General features: G+C 30.3%; 1 protein-coding gene across 1 annotated transcript; it reads right to left on the minus strand.

Annotated features, from left to right (window-relative positions):
• Positions 1–1,710: 1,710 nt before the first annotated feature.
• On the minus strand, positions 1,711–17,685 carry LOC143225263 (uncharacterized). The gene is made up of 4 exons (XM_076454343.1): positions 17,516–17,685; positions 6,804–7,009; positions 6,137–6,272; positions 1,711–3,409 (listed from the first exon to the last, which is right to left on the minus strand). Exons 1-4 carry the CDS (start codon positions 17,550–17,552, stop codon positions 3,306–3,308), a joined length of 483 nt encoding a protein of 160 aa, XP_076310458.1. The 5' UTR covers positions 17,553–17,685; the 3' UTR covers positions 1,711–3,305.
• Between the last annotated feature and the right edge of the window lie 2,863 nt (positions 17,686–20,548).

Raw genomic sequence — 20,548 nt, forward strand, 5'->3', positions numbered from 1 at the left:
TTATATGATAATAATAATAATAGCATCCATGTTTAAATAATGAAACGAATGGCTTAAAATCCTACTGCATAAAATACTTTATGTATCACAATGCAACTCGTCTATTAAGAAAACAAACAACAATGTCCATCTAATATAGGTTATGTGTATTATAACCAGTATTTGCTACATTTATCGGTAAGCTAATCTGTATTATAATCAGTATTTGCTATATTTATGGGTACGTTAATCTGTATTATAGCCAATCTTTGCTACATCCAGCAGAAGTTTAATCTGTATTATATGACATATTCTTTGACATCTTTTTTTCCTGGCTTAAACTAGTGTCGTCAGTAACTATCGACTCGTCATGAAGCCACCTGTTTATATTTAACAACAAAGGCTGGCGAAGACACTGTTTGAAAAACTCAAAACACATTCTATTGTCCTTACTTTGCATTTTTGTAAGATTTACATGTAACGTAGAAACGTAAACTAATAATTACCCCATGTATTTCATAATGTGGAAATTAATATCACTTTGTAAGGCCTTTATCCTCTCAGTCTAAATTAATTAATTAAATATTATTAAAACAGCTATATATGAAAATGACAATGCAGTATAACATTATGACCACGTGACCGTTCTTGATTTAAAAAAAAGTTTTTAGCAGAAATTATTAATAGCATGCAATAAAATATAAACCAACTAAATTGTTTAGAATTTAAAAAAATGAATCTAGATTAAGGAAATACATTCTACTCAATAAACGGACGAGAGGTTCATAATGTTATAAGCCAATGTACGAGAAAACTAGAAACTATAATGATCACAAAGTATTAAGTTATCGGTTAGATATTTTTTTCACTATTTCTAATATTTTCAGCCGTAATTCCAGGATTATCTCATTGGTTATGGCCACTGACAATACTGAGGTTAGTTTGAAATATGTTTAAACTAAGCTAATGCTAATTCAATTTTATACCTCAAAAGGTTGGCTTAGTTAGTTCCGTATTTTCAGAAAATATTGCGTATTTTAACATCAAATTTATGAATAGAGTAAAAAGTGTGTTTGTGTCAAAATTTTTGCACATAGACATTCCTAATTTTAAAGTAATATGTTAGAGAGAAGGCAATTACGTAAGAACTCCAACCGCATACTCTTGAGGTACTTTCTTCTCAACATACTTGTCCTTTTAACAGGAGGGTGTTGTAATGTGACTATAAATCCCACCTTTTGTTAGCAAAGAAGTAGCCCAATTTGTTGACTAGTTGTTTTTTATTTAATATATCACTTCAAACTTTCGTCAGCACAGATAATCCTTCAGTAATTTGCGCGTAATCCAACAAACCAACAAATACTTACATGTAATGTTAAATTAAGGTTTTTAACACAGTTACCCAAGTCTACGTAGTTTGCATATAACAAATCTAAAGTGTCGATTTATCATTATTTTATATTATATGTTACTATTTCCAAATTTACTGCAGTCTTGTGTTTCTTTTTTATTTTGTTATGCTATATATTTCTAAGATCATTTGACCTGGTTACCTCTTGGTTAATATTTATGATTTAACTAATGATATCTTGTTAGAAAATGTTAACAGTTATATAAGCAAAAGAGTTTACGAGCTCATTTTTCACTGATATCTTTTTCTATGCACTATCGAACACCATTTTAATTATGTTATCTTACGTCAGTGAAGACTCCACTGATTCTTAAATCAGATCTTTATTTATCTTTCACATACACTGACCCTAGAAAACATTTGGGAAAACAGTACAATATAAGCTACATCCTTATTTGTATCTTACGCAAGATAACATATAAATATATACAACTGTACTTCTAGACAAACTGACAAGGGTGTTTTCAGTTCCCAGATATGTTGACATTAATATTTGTAATACCTCATACTCGTTATCACTAATGTACTACTAACGTTAGTCCTAAAAGAAATAATTTTAAATAATTCTAAATTTGCCAGTCAAACAAAGTTTGGTACTCTTCGCTGTGTCTGAATGTAAAATTGTAAAAATACAATAAAACGTTTGACACTTTTCTATTAACAAAAATGTCTAAACATTCGTAGATGTCTCTTCTTATTAAGTAAAATAAATCTCTGATAACTTAAGTATATTAGAACTGAAACAAAAGATAATTAAAGACATAAATGTGAGATTTTTCCCAATGAACCTGTACTTATTCAAGTTTTCGAAAACAATATTATATAACGACGAAAATAACTGGATGTGTGTTCTTATTTTAACATATTTGCTTCTCATAACTCAAATCATGACGCACAACTAAAACCTTTAAACTATACAATATAGTCCGCATAAGATATATATTTATTCTGTAAAATGCTACATAAAGCAACAATTTTTGTGTGAAATTACTTGTCAAAGTGATGTGTTTATTCACTCTCTAAACCTTCCTATTATTTTCTTACTTTTGTAATTTATAAGGATGACAATTTTAATTCGTAAAGGATTATTATTATAAGTATAGTTGAACTGTATATTTACCTAGTTTGCTACAGCGATTGAAATTTAACGTCCAGCACAAAACACCAATCAAGCTCATCGAAAGCAATGATTTGTAATGCATCACACATCACCATTAGTTCAAAGTTCTTTAGAGTCATCCATTTCGTTATTGATAAATCTTACTCAAGAAAAATATAAATATTTTGTAAATTATAGAGACTCTGATGTATTCATTTTCAAGGTTTTTATTTGTTTATGTGTTTTTCTTGTTTCCCAAACGTTGCTGTATAAAATTTGAAATTTATATTTATTGCTGAAGTCGAATATTGTTAAAGTATGTTAAACTTTCACTTTATTGCAAATATCTATTTTATTTTAGTTTCTAAATTAAATGTAAGGTGTCACTTTTTATCTGTACGGTGTAATATATTGTCTGTCACTGACAGAATCTGAGGTAAGCGATATTTTTGTGAATAATAAAATGATATGTTCTTTTACAGTTCTTCAATTCAACAGGTACTAATAAAAAAAAAAGAACGTTTACATATATTTTCAATCTTAGACTATAACAACTCGCCAAGTAACATATAGAAGTAATATCATGTATAACATTCACAATTACAATAACCAATAAACTGAAGTTGGGATTATAGCAAGATTCGGTATGAAAATGAACACAACAGCCACAGTCTTTAAATATCACCTGACGAGACGAGGCATTGATGTAACACTAAATGTAAACGGAAGGCATCTGTTTGATATTAGCTGCAATATATCATGTTTATAATAACACTTCACCAATGATAATTCAAGGTTTCTTTAGCTTATAATCAGTTAATTGAGGCATGCAATTCCATTTCCTAGAGCCAGGTTCAGAAGACACAGTGTGGATAGTATTTTGATGTCATAACATCTTCGTTCTGCTCCACCTGTGTCAGCTGGAAAAAATGGAAAACATAAAAATGTAAAAAATACAAAATGTTGTATGAAAACGGCTTAAATTATCAGAAAAAAGAGTGAAAATATTTTTTATTATACATGTTGAAACGTTTTAAGGAAACATGAAAGTATGAAAAAATACAAAATGTTGTATAGAAATGGCTTAAAATACCAGAAAAAAGAGTAAAAAATATTTTTTCACACACGTTAAAACGTTGTAAGTGTTATATGTATTTCATGTTGTCTCTAAACAATTTTTTTTGTCGTGATGTTTTCACAGATTATATGGATTAGGTAACTCCATGTCTTTTTCAGCTATTTAATGATGGCCTAACAGCATAATTTTTTAAAAAATATCCATTAAACACATAGTATATTCCACAGTATGTCAATTTATTCGCAGAAAAAACGTTACATACGATATAAGACACGGAAAAACAAGTAGACGATGACAATTACTGTAAGCCTGATGTTTAGTTCTCTTAGTTTTCATTTTATCTAACAGATTTTTTTCTTTCGTTCAAAAAGTAAAGAAATATGTAAAACTAAGAAAGTTCTTTCGGTGCTATTTGCAGTTAATCAATGTAGAAACTGCGAAACTATCTCTGAACTGAGAACAGTTCAGCAGTGTTACAAACTTAGTTTCAGAAGTGATTCAGAATAAACAAATACACTATAAAAACTACGTTTTCGATTAATTTATAAATAATATATAAGCATATTATAGCTCTTCATTAATAAAACGGAATCGTTTATACCTCTCTTAGATTTTCTCATTATCAAACCACTGACCTTCACAATAATTTCAAAATTTTATTTGCACAACTATACACTAACAGTCAGTCATTTTTACTTCTATAATGATCTACTAATATGGCTAAACGTATCACAATTTTAGCAGTTCCATCTCTTCTTATTTGGTTTGTTATTTATGGTGCTTAACTCGTAATCTGTAGATCGAGAATTCAAATCCCTGTAACACCAAATATGTTCATCCTTTCATCCTTTGTTAACGTTATATTTTCATGATCAATTCCACTCTTCATTGGTAAAAGAGTAGTTCAAGACTAGCTGCCTTCCCTCTAATCTATCATTGTTAGCTTAGAGATGACTAGCGCATATAGTTCTCGTGTAGTTTTGTGCAAAATTAAAACCAAAACCAAACTATTCTTGCAGCCCCTAGTTTTCTTTTTTAGTGTTATTTATCAAAATCACTGGCATCAATAATAAAATTTAAATAAAAATAAATAAAACATTCACAAATACTTCACAAGATGTTAACATCCCAATCTCAAATGATGCTAATTGAAAAATTGTATTTTTTGTCTGTAACTGAAAACACTACTGAAATAAATAATAGAATTCCTTATAAATATGAGAAGCCTACTTTAGAGACCCAAAGAGAGCCTTATAGAATCCATATAATAATATTTTTATACTAAATTGATGAAAGTAATACATCTTCTAAACCATAAGACAGTTGCTATCATGTTTGAAATAATTCTTTAAGATTATCATCCAACGGAATGAAAATGGATGAGATAATAATATATTGTTGATTGTTCTACTTTGATGGCCCCGTATGGCCAGGTGGGTTAAGGCGTTTGACTCGTAATCTGAAGTTCACGGGTTCGAATTCCTGTCGCACCAAACATGCTCGCCCTCTCAGCCGTGAGGGTGTCATAGTGTAACGGTCAATCCTACTATTCGTTAGTAAAAGAGTAGCCCAAGAGTTGACAGTTGGTGGCGATGACTCGCTGCCTTCCCTCTAGTCTTACACTGCTAAATTAGGGACGGCTAGCGCAGATAGCCCTCGTGCAGCCTTGCGTGAAATTCAAAAACAATCTACTTTCATTCTGCCTGATAATAATAAAAATATGACAATAAACTTTAGTTTCCAAAATGTATTGATTTGAGAAATACATATGATCAGTGTAATAAGTATCACTTGGATTTTACAGTAATGGTGTGAATAATATCACAATAATATCAGATGACGTAATATTATGATGTGTTACGTTAAAGTTAAGAAATTATTAAGATGAAATATCAGAGATAAAATAATTTAAACCCATTCTCTTAAAGATTTATAACCTTTCAACCAGGAGAAAAACCCTACGAATTCTTGAACTAAACATAGTATTAGATAGACACTTTTTGACAAGCTTTACATACTGAACTCTACCTCCTTACAGGAAAGGTTTGTTTTATAGAGGGAAAAAAATAAGCTCGTTTTCAAAGATAAAAAGTCTAATAATTTTATTCATGTATTCATCAGTAACTTTTAGCTTCCTGTACATTGAAAGAAAACGTCGGTAGAGCGTTATTTCAAGAAGTTATTTTACAAAGAAAACACATGTCATTCTAGAGGCATAAATATATTACAGAAATCCATACTAAACCTTTAAAAGTGACGAGAATCTATGTACGTACATCAATAACGGCGGTTTTTATTTCCGTTCCACATATTTGTATGCTCTATTGGAAAGCTCATTCCGAGACGGAAACTAGTCAATATAGGGGCTCACGTAAACTTATTATTGGAATGAACCTACTTCAAGGTGAGATAGGGTAATGGCTTTCTTAACTGTAGACGTTTATTGGTATTTTAATGAAAATCAATAGCCCATTCAAATGTATATGTCAATTATGATGTATAAATAAGTGAAATTCCCATTAAGACAATGTGAACTAAATTACTTGTCTCTAATTAGATTTCTAGATACCTTTGACGACCATTACTTTTTCCATAGACACCGTTCTAAATGAAGGAGCGTCAGCAGATACTTCACATCTGTAGCTTCCCCCAGTTGACATCTGTACATCTTGAATATACACAACTTCTTTGTTGGAGCGGGTGAACTGAAATACGAAGCGTATTTATCTTTTGTGGCACGTCACGAATACTTTCATTGTGAAAGGGCATAGAACAAAATTTTTTTCACAATTTTATACACATAATAAACATTTATTTTCGTATTAAAGGTCATAGAACAATTTTTTTTTCACAAGTTGTATACACATAATAAATCTTCTTCTCGTATTCGCTTCTACAATAATTATCTGTAAAAGCTTTATTAAATGCTATTATTAGCAAATATTGAATATAATTATGTTTGTGATAACTGATCGGCCTTTTAACAGATATAGATTTAATGAAGCTAAGTTGGCATGGCAACAATGATTTATGCCACTGTATGTCTAAATTGAAATACCTCATTTCATGAAAATTATTTCAGCTTACAAACAAAACTGTACAAAAAAACTTATTCTTCATTCAAAGGCCTTGAATATTGATATTTTGTGGTTCATGATTTACTAACTATACTTGCAACTAATAATTATTGTTATTAATTTAGTGATTTGTTACTTCGTTATGCCGAGTATACTAACATCAATATTAATGCCATCTAAGGGGAAGAACTGTCGCTGGGGATCTTCCTTTGGAACGTAACGAAAGAATTCCAAGTCATCTTTATACCACTTGACGGAATAGAGGCTGTCTTTCTCCAAGTCATACATACATCCAAGTCGGACTTCCTGCTTGGAATGAACACTCTGAGGTACATCCAGATATGTGATTCGCAGACCGTTCGATACTAAATAAAAAAAAGCAAACAAATATTTGGTGAATAGGTAATAGAAGCAAATAGGTATGTGATAAATAGGCAAGGGAAGCAAATACTTAAGTGTCTGCTAAATAGGTAAGAGAACCAAATAAATATCTCATCAATAGGTGAGAAAAGCAAATAAGTATCTGATAAATAGGTAAAATAAGTAAATAAGTAAGGGTTGTTTTGAATTTTTGGTGTGATAGTGATTCGAACCCGCGACCCTCATATTACAAACCTTAACAACCTGGCTATGCCGGGCGATAAGTAAAAGAAGGAAATAAATATCTCATAACTAAGTAAGGGGATCAAATAATTATTTGCAACTCAATAAGATAAACAAATAAATATCTGGTAGTTAAGTAAAGCAAATAATTATCTTATTATTACGTAAGAAAAGCAAATAAATATCTGATACGTTTAACAAAGGTACTTTTATCACTTATTTGAATCTAACAAGAACTATCAGTTGAATCAAACTCACTAATTTAGACAAATGTAATTATCTGTCTAATTTTATGATATCCCCCGCTGGAACAGTGATAAGTGTTCGAACTTACAACGCTAAAATCAGGGATTCAATTCCCTTTGGTGGACACATCAGATAGCCCCTATGTAGCTTTGCTATAAGAAAAACTCATAAAAGAACACAAATAACGATAGTTTCATTCATCATATCTTAGTTTCTGATCGAAAGTTTACTAATAAAACATTCAATATCCTGAGTGTGTCATGGGTAGTTTTTCATGTTTTTACAGTAACCGTTGTGCAGCTTATTTCTAGAATGAACTAACGTACTCCTAGTCCCAAATGACATTTTTTGTTTTGATACAAGTTTAAACATTCATATAAGCAGTTAAGGTGTATTACAAAAAAAAAGAAAATTTAACTTGTCTGTATAAATTACACGAAATGAAATCCTGTTGAATCTATTTAATCTTTATTGATTTTTGCCTTGTGTATGAATTTACATGATTTTTCAAAATAGAAGCAGGCCTGCAACTGCTGTTTAAAATAAAACGTCTTCTCTACAAGTTTTCTTGTGACGTAAAAATGTGTAACATCTTGATATATTTGACCATCTTGTCAGTGCAGGTTAAATGACTAGCTTTACAATGTTTTAATATGATGAAACAATATAATTATACCTAGATATCAATTTCGAACGATCAACGGAAATAATTCGAAATATTGACGGTTTATTATTCGAAATAAGATGTTTGGAAAATTCCCACATCGTAGTTCAGCTCTTCTTTCTGAACAGTTATCTAATAATGCAATATTGTTTTTTTTTTGTATCAAGTTTCATATCTCACCTCTTCGGTCGGCTGAAGATAGTAATGTAGTGGCACACGTAATTTTAGATAAAGATGAAAGCATAGGACAGCTATATCCTCACTGTTGACATGCCACTTTGGTGACGTCGATAAACGAAAACCATAGCTGTCTCTAGAGACCTTCAAAAATATTTTGAGAATACTTTCTGCCAGGCTTTGGCTATTTCCAATATTTTGTAAAATCCAAGGAAATTGAATGGATAATGTTTTTGAGGACTTTATTGATCTTTCACGGCAATATAGTAGATCCGTTTATTTGTGACTTCCTTATTCATATTCCTACATAGTAAACTTTAAAAAAAAAACAGTATCATGTACATTTTTGTTGTTAACTTGCCCAATATATTTAATATTTATAATGAAACAAATAAATGATGTTTTGTCTTTCTGTATGTCTTATTTACCCACAGTAAATAAATGTATCATGGAAGAATTTTGTTGTGTGTTTTTTAATATGGTCAACGAAAATAAATGACAGATTATTAAAATGGATTTGGCAGAGAAAAATTACAATATAATTGTGTTTTAATATAATCAACATTATTTTTACACAAAATAATCCGGTAAGAGTTGTTGTATGTCTTAATATATTTTGCTAAATATTCTCGTCCGTTCTGTTGTTATAATATGATGGTCAGTCCTTTAAAGAGTAGTCTAAGAGTTAATGATGGGTGTTGTTGGCAAGCTGCCTTCTTTCTAATCAATCATTTTTTTTACTAGTGGAAATAGCTTTAGAGTAGCTCTCCGTGAATTTCAATCAAAACACACAATGAATGTAAAATTGGTAAAAACAGAATAAAAGAGTAGAATTCCATATTATATTATTTCAATCTAAGTAAAAGATGTAGAATCATATACCTAGTAGACTTGGACAGTATTTGTAATTAATCACTTTCGAGTAGTAAATGCTGAGCATGTAAACGGAAATTTCCTTTATATTTTAAACAGAATAATGACGTATTTACATCTATAATACATTCAAATAACACATTATCTCTGTAAATAAGATGATAGGCTTGTTTTTAAATTCGTTTTTCCTGTCTTGTTTACTTCTGGTTAAAGGAGACGTCAGCATCTAAAAGAAGAAACTCATTTTGTTCGTTCAAGTTCATTTAAAAGTAATATATAATCTGTACTAATCGTTGAGGAAGTGAAACATAAAATTAGTTTTAGAGCATGTTTAAAGTTCGATGGCAAATTGAATTTTCTGGTTGTTAATTAACGAGTTTATTTAATAGATTTAATTGCTACTTATTTTGATACTCTGTACTTTCGACGATCGCGAGTACTTATTTACTGAGTTTTAGAATTTCTCGTATGTCTTACGGATTATAGGTTACATTACAAAATTAGGTGATAAAAGTATTCTCCTGGTTACTTTCAGTATTGCTAGCCATTGAACTGTACGAGTTCATTTTGTCTCCATTTACTACATTATATATATATTAAGTGAAACAGGTTTTGACTTCATATATCACGTGTGCGTATTATGAGGCATTGTCAGAACTGAATAATTTAGGGATCTTTTATCATGGCTAGGTGAACAGAACTTCGACACACCCTTAAGATAGGTAGTCTGTAGATAGATAGAGAGAGAGCTTCCGTTAATACTGCCTTATTACATTGTAAGCACCGTTACTTAATTACATTGGATACTAAAACAGCGAGCACACAGTGAAAAGAAGTAATATCTAAAATACAAAAAGTACTTATCACTTTTTGATGGACTCTCAAAACATATTAAATGTTCACAGAGAAAATTGAACCAAGTTCGCATGACATATTTGATATTAATATAGTTATGATATAGAAATAAGAATCACTTTGGGATAAATATTACTCTTCCTTATCTATTTATTCATGCCGTTTACCACTGAAATATTTCATGTTTACATTAATCCTTACTTGTCTATACATATTTGCATTTTTTTTCTTATAGTTCTTTCCATAACTGTTTGGGAAGGGAACAAAAATATATATGAGAACATTAAAGGTGTGCTTTCATTGGTTAAGTAACACAAGAGGGTATGACCTGAATTTTCATCTTACTAGGAGTTTATTTTCGTAAACAGTAAGCAGCTTATCATGGTAATATTTTTGAGTAGATATAGAACAAAATTAGATATATTTGTTTTCCCTTTCTGTCATTATTCACCTCCAACGCGTAACAGTATTGCTTCCACTTAGAGAATTACTGACTGAGAATATAAGCTAGTTTTTGAAAATTTCAATCATTTTAAAACTTTGACTTTGTAAATATTTCCTTTAGTATAATAAACCATGCTTTATAGACTACCAGTTAACAGTCAGGCGCAACAAAATGCGGTTCCCTATTATTACCTTTTCTAAGTTATGTTTCTTTATTTCTTTCATTTTAGAAGGGCAAAAAAAGAACAAAAACAATATGAAATCTGATTAACAGTACTTCTCTTCCACTCTCAGCGATCCATTATCGGCTTTAAGATTTTGTTATCCGGTATACCATCTATATATATATATATATATATAAGGATACATACTGGTAATTCTTTTATCTTGGGATGTTCAATAACATAAGCTCTCAAACATGTCATTCTTGATATGGCGGAACAATTTGTTTCTGAAGTCAATTATAATTGAACAAAACAAAGTGACTGCCAACTTCGAACAAAGAATTCCGAGGATTTTCAGATAAAACTGATACGACATCGTGTTATATAACCCTGTCAAGGTATAAACATTTGATTGACGTTTCCAAGAACTGAGGCATAACCGTCGATTAATGGTAAAATAAAACGCAATTTTCCAAGGTTCCAGTGAGACCGCGTGTTGTTTTTTATTTTTAGCGCAAATTGTGGTTTATTAGTTGTCTTTTACGTTTGTTGTTGAAAAGATATAGTTGAATATATTATATATCTTTACTACTTACCTGTGTTTCTTCGTTTCACCCAAGAACCATTAATAATTTTGATATGAATTTTTAAATAAAGGAGTGTTACTTTATTTCAGTAATTTCTTTTTCACCTTTTTTTGCCTCACTTCAGTAATTGTTACCGGGTACGAAGGCTATGTAGGTATGGAATCAAAGCACGTGATCGATATATCTTTATGGAATCAAAACACGTGATCGATATATCTTTATGGAATTAAAACACGTGACCAATATATATTTATGAAATTAAAACACATGATTGATAAATCTTTATTTAACAACAATATTATTAATTCCACTGAACAAACCAGACATGATAAAATAAATTTTTTAAATTATCTTTCAGTTTCAGTTTGAAATTTAATTAAATACCTTAAGGACTTCGGACAACCGTACAAACGTCATTGTACGATTAAAATACATCTATATGCGTAAACATAATAACAGATTTCAAACAATATCAAATATATGTTAATCGTACCTTTTATAACAGTTATATATTATATAGAAATTAAATAAATACATTTAAATGAAATTAAATAAGTAAATGAAATCATGAGAAAGGATTGCGTTAAAAACAGCAAATTCCAAAGTATTATTAATTATATTATAACCATAAATTTTAAAAGCCAAAACTAAACACATTAAAATTTAAAAATTAAGCAAATTAAACAAATATCGAAATATTGTGCCAGGTTACTGCTGAAGCGAGAAGTGGCACAAAATCCCTAACTCCGAAATATATTTGTTTCACTGAGAATCGTCAAGGTAGTAATGGTTATAGATCTATAATATAACTCATATCACACAAAGTTATTCATATAGCGATATTCTAATTCATGTATAACTTTGGACACCGCAATCAAAACAAAAAACGTTTAGTGTTTTCTACAGAAATGGAATAACTTGTACAAAAGAGCGTTTGGGACACTTAAAGCCGGCTCCGAAAAACAAAAACTTCAAACTATCCTGAGCAACATTCTCACCGGTAAAGTGCTGAATGAGGCTACGAAAGATAACCCTTCAACTCCATAAAAACCATTGCTTTGTTTGTTTGTTTTGAATTTGGCACAAAGCTACTCGAGAGCTATCTGTGCTTGCCTTCCCTAATTTAGCAGTGTAATACTAGAGAGAAGGCAGCTAGTAGTCATCACCCACCGCCAACTCTTGGGCTTTTCTTTTACCAACGAATAGTAAGATTGACCGTCACATTATAACGCCCCCACGGCTGAAAGGGCAAGCATGTTTGGCGCGACGGGGATGCAAACCCGCGACTCTCAGATTACGAGTTGCACGCCTTAGCACACTTGACCATGCCGGGCCGAAAACCACCGCACACATGGTCAGAAACTCAAAAGTTCATGTATATTAATCCCCCAAAAAGAACTACTAATCTGAGAAAAGGCAACCAATTAACAGCACTTATCGCTTACACAGCTACTTTTAATTGACTAAATATCATAAGATGATCAAGTGTCACTTTTATAGAGTATTTGCATGTTACAATACGAAATGTGCTTAGGCATGTTGCGGTTCAAAGTTTCGACCTTCTAATATTCTAATTTTCGTGAAAGTGGAATTGTATCAGATACATTCATTCATCTACCTGGATAAGCTCCTGTGACCATTTTTATCTCTAATATGCTTAAATGTAGTAGCAGAAGTTAAATCGAGTGTTTAGTGGAAAAAATGTTATCTGAACAGAGAGAATAAAAATATGCACTTTAATCCTTATGACTAAAAAAAAAAGATATATATATTTGGTTAGTTACATCCATTACCAATTGATCGGGAATTAATATTAATTACTGATTTCGTGTCTTTCGCAAATTTTGTTTCAGTAGCAAGTGCAATGAAACCTAATTGTAGTCATGAGATGTGCACGAACAAAGCTGAAGGAAGTAGTCCCTAAAGCAACACGTAAACGTGAGACATCATTCTGATATTGTGCAATAAAAATAATTCAAAGTTTCTTCCAATGCTCGTAAGAGTTAATAGTAAAGTTAATTAACTCAATTTCTGTGAGTCTTACTTCAGTCGTTGGAGCAAGAGTTAATTAAAAAAACCTTAAACATCAGCAGAAGTTAATCAAACAACTTATTATTTTAATAATTGCTTAAACAACTTTAACATCACAAGTTACATAAAAACAAATACAATGCTATAAACTGGTATGCACTAAAATACAAAATAATATCTTTCAGTTACAAAAGAAAATGGTATGGTTTGTTTTGCCAAAGATACATAACGACGTAAGTGCACTAGTAATCCATAATTTTATGTTGATTGAATACAGAGAAAGTTTCTAACGAATACCGATAACCTTCAGTCCTTGGGCTACTCAAAATAAATTGTGGTATTTGACCGTCACTTTTATAACATATCCAACACATCAAAATGAAAGCGCGATTCTGATATAACGTGATTCAAACCACGGACATTTTAATCCAAAGTCTAACACAATAACCGCTAAATTACTCAAGCTCAGCTATTACCTACTATAATTTAATCATTTATGGTTCAATTTTACACTAAAAGCCATCTTACGTTATGAGTTTATAGTTCAAGAATGCTCCAAGCATGCAAGACTATTTATGTACATTTCATACAACACCTAACCAACATGACACCACTGATTCAAATGAAACAATATGTATTTTAAGTTTGATAAAACCCTAGGCAAACGTCACAATTTCCTCGCAATACATTGCTAGTTGGCTTGATTATTTTATTATTAAAGTACTTCTATTATTATTCCTACAATTTCCGATAATGATCAATTAATTAGAATATTACTATTGATAGACCGTTAGAGCCTCTCTCAACAAAACAATTTAGTTAACTATGACAAAGAACATGAGGAACACTAATGAGAGTATTATAACCCGCATAATATTTATTGACTTACAAAAAGGATAGAAATATCGTTGGAATATTAATTTATTTCATTTATGACAAACATTTAGAAAGGTTAGTTAAGGTATTATAATTTGTTTGCAGAGTTTTACCTATATTGTAATATATTAAAGAGATCAAAAGAAAATAGAAAAACTAGCTGGAGTATCATAATTTATTTTTTTAATCTTATCAACATAGTAAGGAATTTAATAAAAGTTGATGGTACTAACAAAACTATTATAACTAGTTTTCTGAATCTTACATTAAGTTATACAACTTACCTTCTAGTAATACCATAAAAAGTATTTTACGAACAGTAATGCCATCAGAATGTTAGGCCTTTCACACATTACACTAATAATCGAAAAGTTCGGTAATAATTTTGCCGAAATAGTCATTTTATTATGTATATATAATTCATAAATTAAACTCTCTGTCGTAAAAGATGGAGAGTTTTAACAAATTTTAAAGCTATCTTCTTTATCGTCGTAACAGAATTCTGTTTATAGTACAGGTATGCTTAGAAAGGATTTAACTCATTAAATGCGGTTGAAGATTATGTGATAACAGCAAATACGTTATTACCAATATATTTTAGATGTATCAAATCGTGACAATTGTGAGATTTCAAATACTTACACTGTTTTGGAAAAAAAAACTACAATCGATCAAACATTTAATTTAATTTGAAGATTCTGTTCTGAACGATGAATTAACATGTTAATGTTTAAGCGCCTAGAATTAGAGAAGCATTGGAAACTAATGGTCCAAAAAAAACTTTTGCAGTCTAAATGATTTTTATCACAAATTTTTGACCCATTAATTTTTTACCATCTTCCAGCATTTAAATCTTAAAAGTATTCTAAATATGGCTGATGTGGTTATTAAAAAAGTACAAAACAACCTTTCGCTCTTCCTAGGTCATCTTCAGGTTAACAAAGACAGTTTGTAGCTGTCTGTTCCTGGGCACATGGGTCTGTTGCAAACTCTGTTAACCTGAAGATGACCTAATAAGGAAAAACGTTGTTTTGTACTTTATTTTGATTAAAGTTTTAATACCTATATCAGCCACCTTTAGAATACATTTACACTAAAAGTGGGTTTCTTGTCATCATGATTTAAAGCTTAAGTGGCACAACAATATGTTTGCTAAATCACAACGCTAAAAACCGGGTTTCAATACTCGTGGTAGGCAGAGCACATACAGCCCATTGTATATTTTTGTGCTCAATTCCAAACAAACAAACATATTATTCAATCCAACCGACTGGTTCTTTGTATTGAATTAGGACTTTTGGGCAGTGACTTCTGGGAGACAAAATATAGACCCAAAAATGCTACTTTAACAAGTATCTCAGTTTGAATCCGAAATTTTCATACTAAAAGGAATAGATGTGTGCGTGTGTTTTTCATTTTGTAAAGTCATATCAAGCTATCTGCTGAGTCCAGAGAGGGGAATCAAACTCATGATTTTAGTATTGTAAAGTATTGTAAATCCGTATATTTACCGCTGTATTAGCAGGTTATCCAGAAAGGAATGGGAGAAACATAGAGTTTATGTGATTTTTGTCATAAATTTTAGGTTTAATATATATTATCTGTACAAAGGGTTTTCCGAACATTTTGAAAACTGTTTTCACATGCTAATAAATTGGCGTATTGTTTATAACCTATTATTTAACTCATGGCTAATTTCCTATCTTTAGATAGTACAATCCTGACAGAATATATTATATGACTCAGATAATAATTTATAGTCATTGTCGAAGTTATTAAATGATGTAGCACCAAAGAGCACAATATCTAGAAGAGTTAGATAAACTGGGTACAACGTGATCTCTAATCACTTTAGCACTGTCTTTTAACTTTACAATTTACATCAAAACCCATATTTCAAATTGTGTTTTATTGAAGAATATATAGTCCTTATCATGTTCCTAGCTTAGAAAATATAAGCCCTGAACAGTGAACGAAACTTTAAACCTCATTGTATGATTTCATATAATTATTACAATGAAACTGGCGTTAATAATAGTAATAACAAAGACATCCTGAATTTACTCAAGTTCACTGCAGATATCGTATGTAAAATATTTTAATACTTGATCTCTTCAGTTGGTCCGTAAAATGAACAACACAAAAAAGACGAAAAAAAGTACTTTATGTTTTCAAAAGCTACTTTTATTACTTTACCTTTTACTGATTTAAATTTCTATATAAATGTACTTCTGATTCGTCCTTAATTTTTCGGTTTCTTTTGAAACGTATAGTTTTGGTATAAAATGTTAAAATACTAAATAACCTGTAGATAATCATATAAACATTTATAACGTAGATATATGGCTTACGTTTTACTGTTCAACATTTACTGTAAATTGTAAAATACAGGTTAAAAATATATCTTTGTTACTTAATACACGTACAAAATGTTTCAGTTTCGTAGTTGAATGTTTTTATTTCCGCATAACGGTTTAAATTAATCATTTTTTTCTTGTTTTCTCAGTTAAAAACAGTTGCTTCCAGGTAACGTGCACACTTACAGCTTAACGAAATATAGTTCTTAAAAATGTATTGTTTGTACAATACGGATTTATTTAAATAGAAAATTTAAAAACTTATTTTTGTGCCGTATTATAATAATGTGTACAGTATAGTCACAATGATTTAAGAACTGTTTGTACCTTTTCAATCGTGTAGTTTTTGTTTTGCTATAGGAACTCGTCGTTTCTTATGTATTATATAACTTTTTTTATGTTCACCTGACCTCTTTTCATACTTATAATTTTTCCATAGAAAATTTTATTATGTAATCATCTTATTTATTCATTACTGAATATAACATCTTTGAAAAATATTAAAGTAATTTCTATGCTTACGTTTTTTATAAATATATATTTGTTTGTTTATTTTATTGTTAAGCACAAAGTTACATAATGGGCTATCTTTTGAACTTTAAGCCTTCAGATTTGCCGCTGAATAACCGCAGGCATATATGTGTGTGTGTGAATTAAAATCATTTTATGCGGTATTAGAGCTGTTTTATTATTATATTTTCATATATTATCAACAGCTTCAACCAGCCATACTCCATCTTCTTATACTTATGATATTATGTTTGACAAGTTTAATTCATTTTTTTTATAATAACGTAAGTACTTTTAGAATAAAATAGAAAAATACGATGTTATAAATAAAAGTTAGAACAAATTTGAGCATATAATCAAAACAATTTACTATATTGTATGTGTGTGTGTATATATATATATATTAAATTACAGAATAGAATGTAATTTACATATACTGTACTTCAAGAGAAATAATGCCAACATTAAGTGTCCAACATCATACCTTTAGCAAGTAGAATAATAGTCCACATAATCCACATAATTTGTTGACTAATATACAAAACCAGTGAAAGAGAAACTCCACAAAAGATTAGATTTTGTTTCAAATAACCCAACGGACATACATCGTTGATACCACATACACAGCTGACTGGGTTATTGTTACTTGGAGGTTCACTCACTGAAAGAAACATTCAGACACCGCTCACTATTGATGAGTGGTAAAAGAACGCCACCATCGGTCAAATGAGACAATAATTCAAGAATAATCATGAGACGTAAGCGAAAAACTTAGCTCATGTTACGTGACCACGTTGTTTACTAAAATGTATCAATATTTAAAGTAATACGCTTGTCAATTTATTAAAGTTTATGATTCCTGTCTGTCGTTTTTCTAAAAGAAATGGTGTTTGTTTTTGGGTTGGATTTTTGTTGGTGTTCGGTATTTATGATGTTATCGTTTTATGAATGCATATATTCGATTTAAAGATAATAAAGTGTACAAAAAAAGGTTCCTCACAGTGTGTTTGTGGTGTTATTGTCCAATATCCAGGAAGAAATTTAAAGTGTAACTGCTAAAACTAATAAATAACACATAGCAAAGGACAAACAAATGGTGCTACTTCTGTTATTTGGTTCCTAAAAGTTTAGTAAAGAAAAACTGTTCAAGGTATCTAACGTATAGTCACTTGTATTTATAACTATATACTTTTAAGACTGCAAGGTTATACTGGATATTTCCAAGCTTTTATTATTACGAAAAAATAAATAAATAGGTGATCACATTAAAGACTTTTCATTGACACTTGTCGTCAGTGTGGTAATTTTACGACTATTTAATCACCGATTTAAAAGATGATTTAATCACTTCGTGAAGGAAAACTAAATTTATATACACAAGAAAAGGAGCGAAGTCATTGGTTGCTAAATACAGTTGCAATTTCTCATTGGCTAAACACTGATTTCTTTACCTAAAACGCAGAGCATTAAAACTAGAATTCTCCCATTGGTGAAAAAATCAAAGAAAGATCAAGTTAATAAACAGTTGAATGATTTCAAGTTATCAAGAGAAATCTACGTTGATAACATGAGCCTTACGCAAATAAACAATATATTCGTGAAAGCTCTGTAAAATTTGTTAAATAAATTAAAACAAACATAACCATGATGAAACTTTGTAGAATGGACATTAATAATGTTTCTGTTATGAGTGAATACCCACTCCAAAAAAGTTCTAAATAAAGCTAGCTGTACATGTCGGAAAATTATTAAAACCAGCGTTACCTTCTACAGGGTGTTCGGAAAGTCACTGTGCAGTTTTGTCTGTTAATAAATATATAAGTGCACAGTGACTTTCCGAACACCCTGTAGTAATAAGTATGAAAAATTTGGTAACGTAAGGAAAATAAAAACAAAATGTTCCAATGAACAGTTAATAGCACATATGGAAATACTTTGTCCTAAAAGGTGTTCAGCAAGAAAGTTGAAGAAAAGTATAACTCTTTGAAACCTTTATCCTGTTTAACAATTGTAAGTAAAATGTTATTGCCTTATAAACTGAACGATTTGTTTCGAAATGCTCTACAAAGCTCATGTAAAAATAGTCATCATCTCGGTAGATCTGGTGTTTACAACAGATGTATTAGAAAAATAAATTCCCCTCTTTTAGCGCTCCACACTAGATAGATTAAGACGTTTATTTTATCAGCTGATAAAAAAACGATCTAGAGTCTTAGAGATAATGTCACCTCCTTACGATTATTTTGCTTTCCAACATTTTTCATTCTTGAAGCCTCGATCTTACTTGAAGCATCGAATTTAAATCTTACTCAGCTTGTTTTATCTCTTAAATTATGGTTCTATTAACGACGTTTAGTTCTATACTTATCAACAGCTATTCTGTAATGTGGTGTATTGTAATTTAATATTTACTTTGTTAAATATTTCGTAATGCACATTTGTGCATAAAGAGATACATAAAGATTTCCTGTACTGCGTATTATGCTCGAATTTGATTCGCATGAGATTTCAGATAACGTGTTCCAGAAAACACATTAATATACATATGTATTTATAGTCCATAACATATTTCAGTATTATGCCTTAGTCCATGGAGTATTTAAACTACGTAGCATATTATCAGTGAAAACCTGTTTCAACCGCTCGAAGCTCATGTTGTTTTTTTTTTTCCTGAAGCAGGCTGGGATGCGTCAAGTTGTGTCTTGCGTCGTTCAACCAGCAAGAAACACTTGTTGAATAAATGTATAAGAGTTTTACGTATAGCATTCGTGAAAGAGATATTTTTACATGAGTTAACAATTACTTTCAGCGGGTAATTAAACTCACGCCATCACCATGAGAACGAGACCTGTTGTGTTTAACAATGAACACGGGTATCGAAGTTGCTTTTTTAGTGTTATAAGCCTGTAGACTTACCACTAAGGTAGAGGAGCGAGATAATAAACAAAGATTATATCTATAATATATGCATCGATAGCTGTATTAAAGTGAAAATGTATTTCATTTAAGAAACGAGAATTTTTCAATTATTCGTTTCATAGGTATACAAAAATCAAGTAAACCTGTGTACGTATTTTTGGTGAATATAACAGAGCAGTAAAGATTGTAGAATAAAATTATAATCAACTTATAAAATCTTTTAAAAACTTATTAAGGATATAAAAAGTGGATCAACCGTACTTTTTATCAGCTTCTGATAATTCAAATTGTTTAAATATTTAAGCTTTTATATTCTGCTTAGAGATATTTTCTGCATGTGGTTCATGTCACAGCTGAAATTTTCCAGTGACTTGTTACATTTCTAATGACTTTAAAACACATAAAAGCAACAATTTTTTTCTTATTAGAAGTAATAAAAATAGAACGACGTGAACAATTAAACAAAACTAATGCATGAAAAACTAAAACAAAAAACAAAATATAAGAAACCGATATTTTTTTCACAGCTCTTTAAAAATGTAATATCAGATAACGAAAACATTGAACGTATTCTAATTTGATGTCGTGATTTCATAGC

This window comes from Tachypleus tridentatus, chromosome 9 (assembly GCF_004210375.1).
Source record: "Tachypleus tridentatus isolate NWPU-2018 chromosome 9, ASM421037v1, whole genome shotgun sequence".
Classification (NCBI taxonomy): Eukaryota; Metazoa; Arthropoda; class Merostomata; order Xiphosura; family Limulidae; genus Tachypleus; species Tachypleus tridentatus.

Coding starts and splice junctions, on each gene's coding strand:
- LOC143225263 (XM_076454343.1), bottom strand. CDS start 17,552: ATGTGGATTATGTGGACTATTATTCTACTTGCTAAAG. Junction 7,010..17,515: donor TATTATTCTACTTGCTAAAG/GTATGATGTTGG, acceptor TTTTTTATTTAG/TATCGAACGGTCTGCGAATC. Junction 3,410..6,136: donor AAAAGTAATGGTCGTCAAAG/GTATCTAGAAAT, acceptor CATTTTTTCCAG/CTGACACAGGTGGAGCAGAA.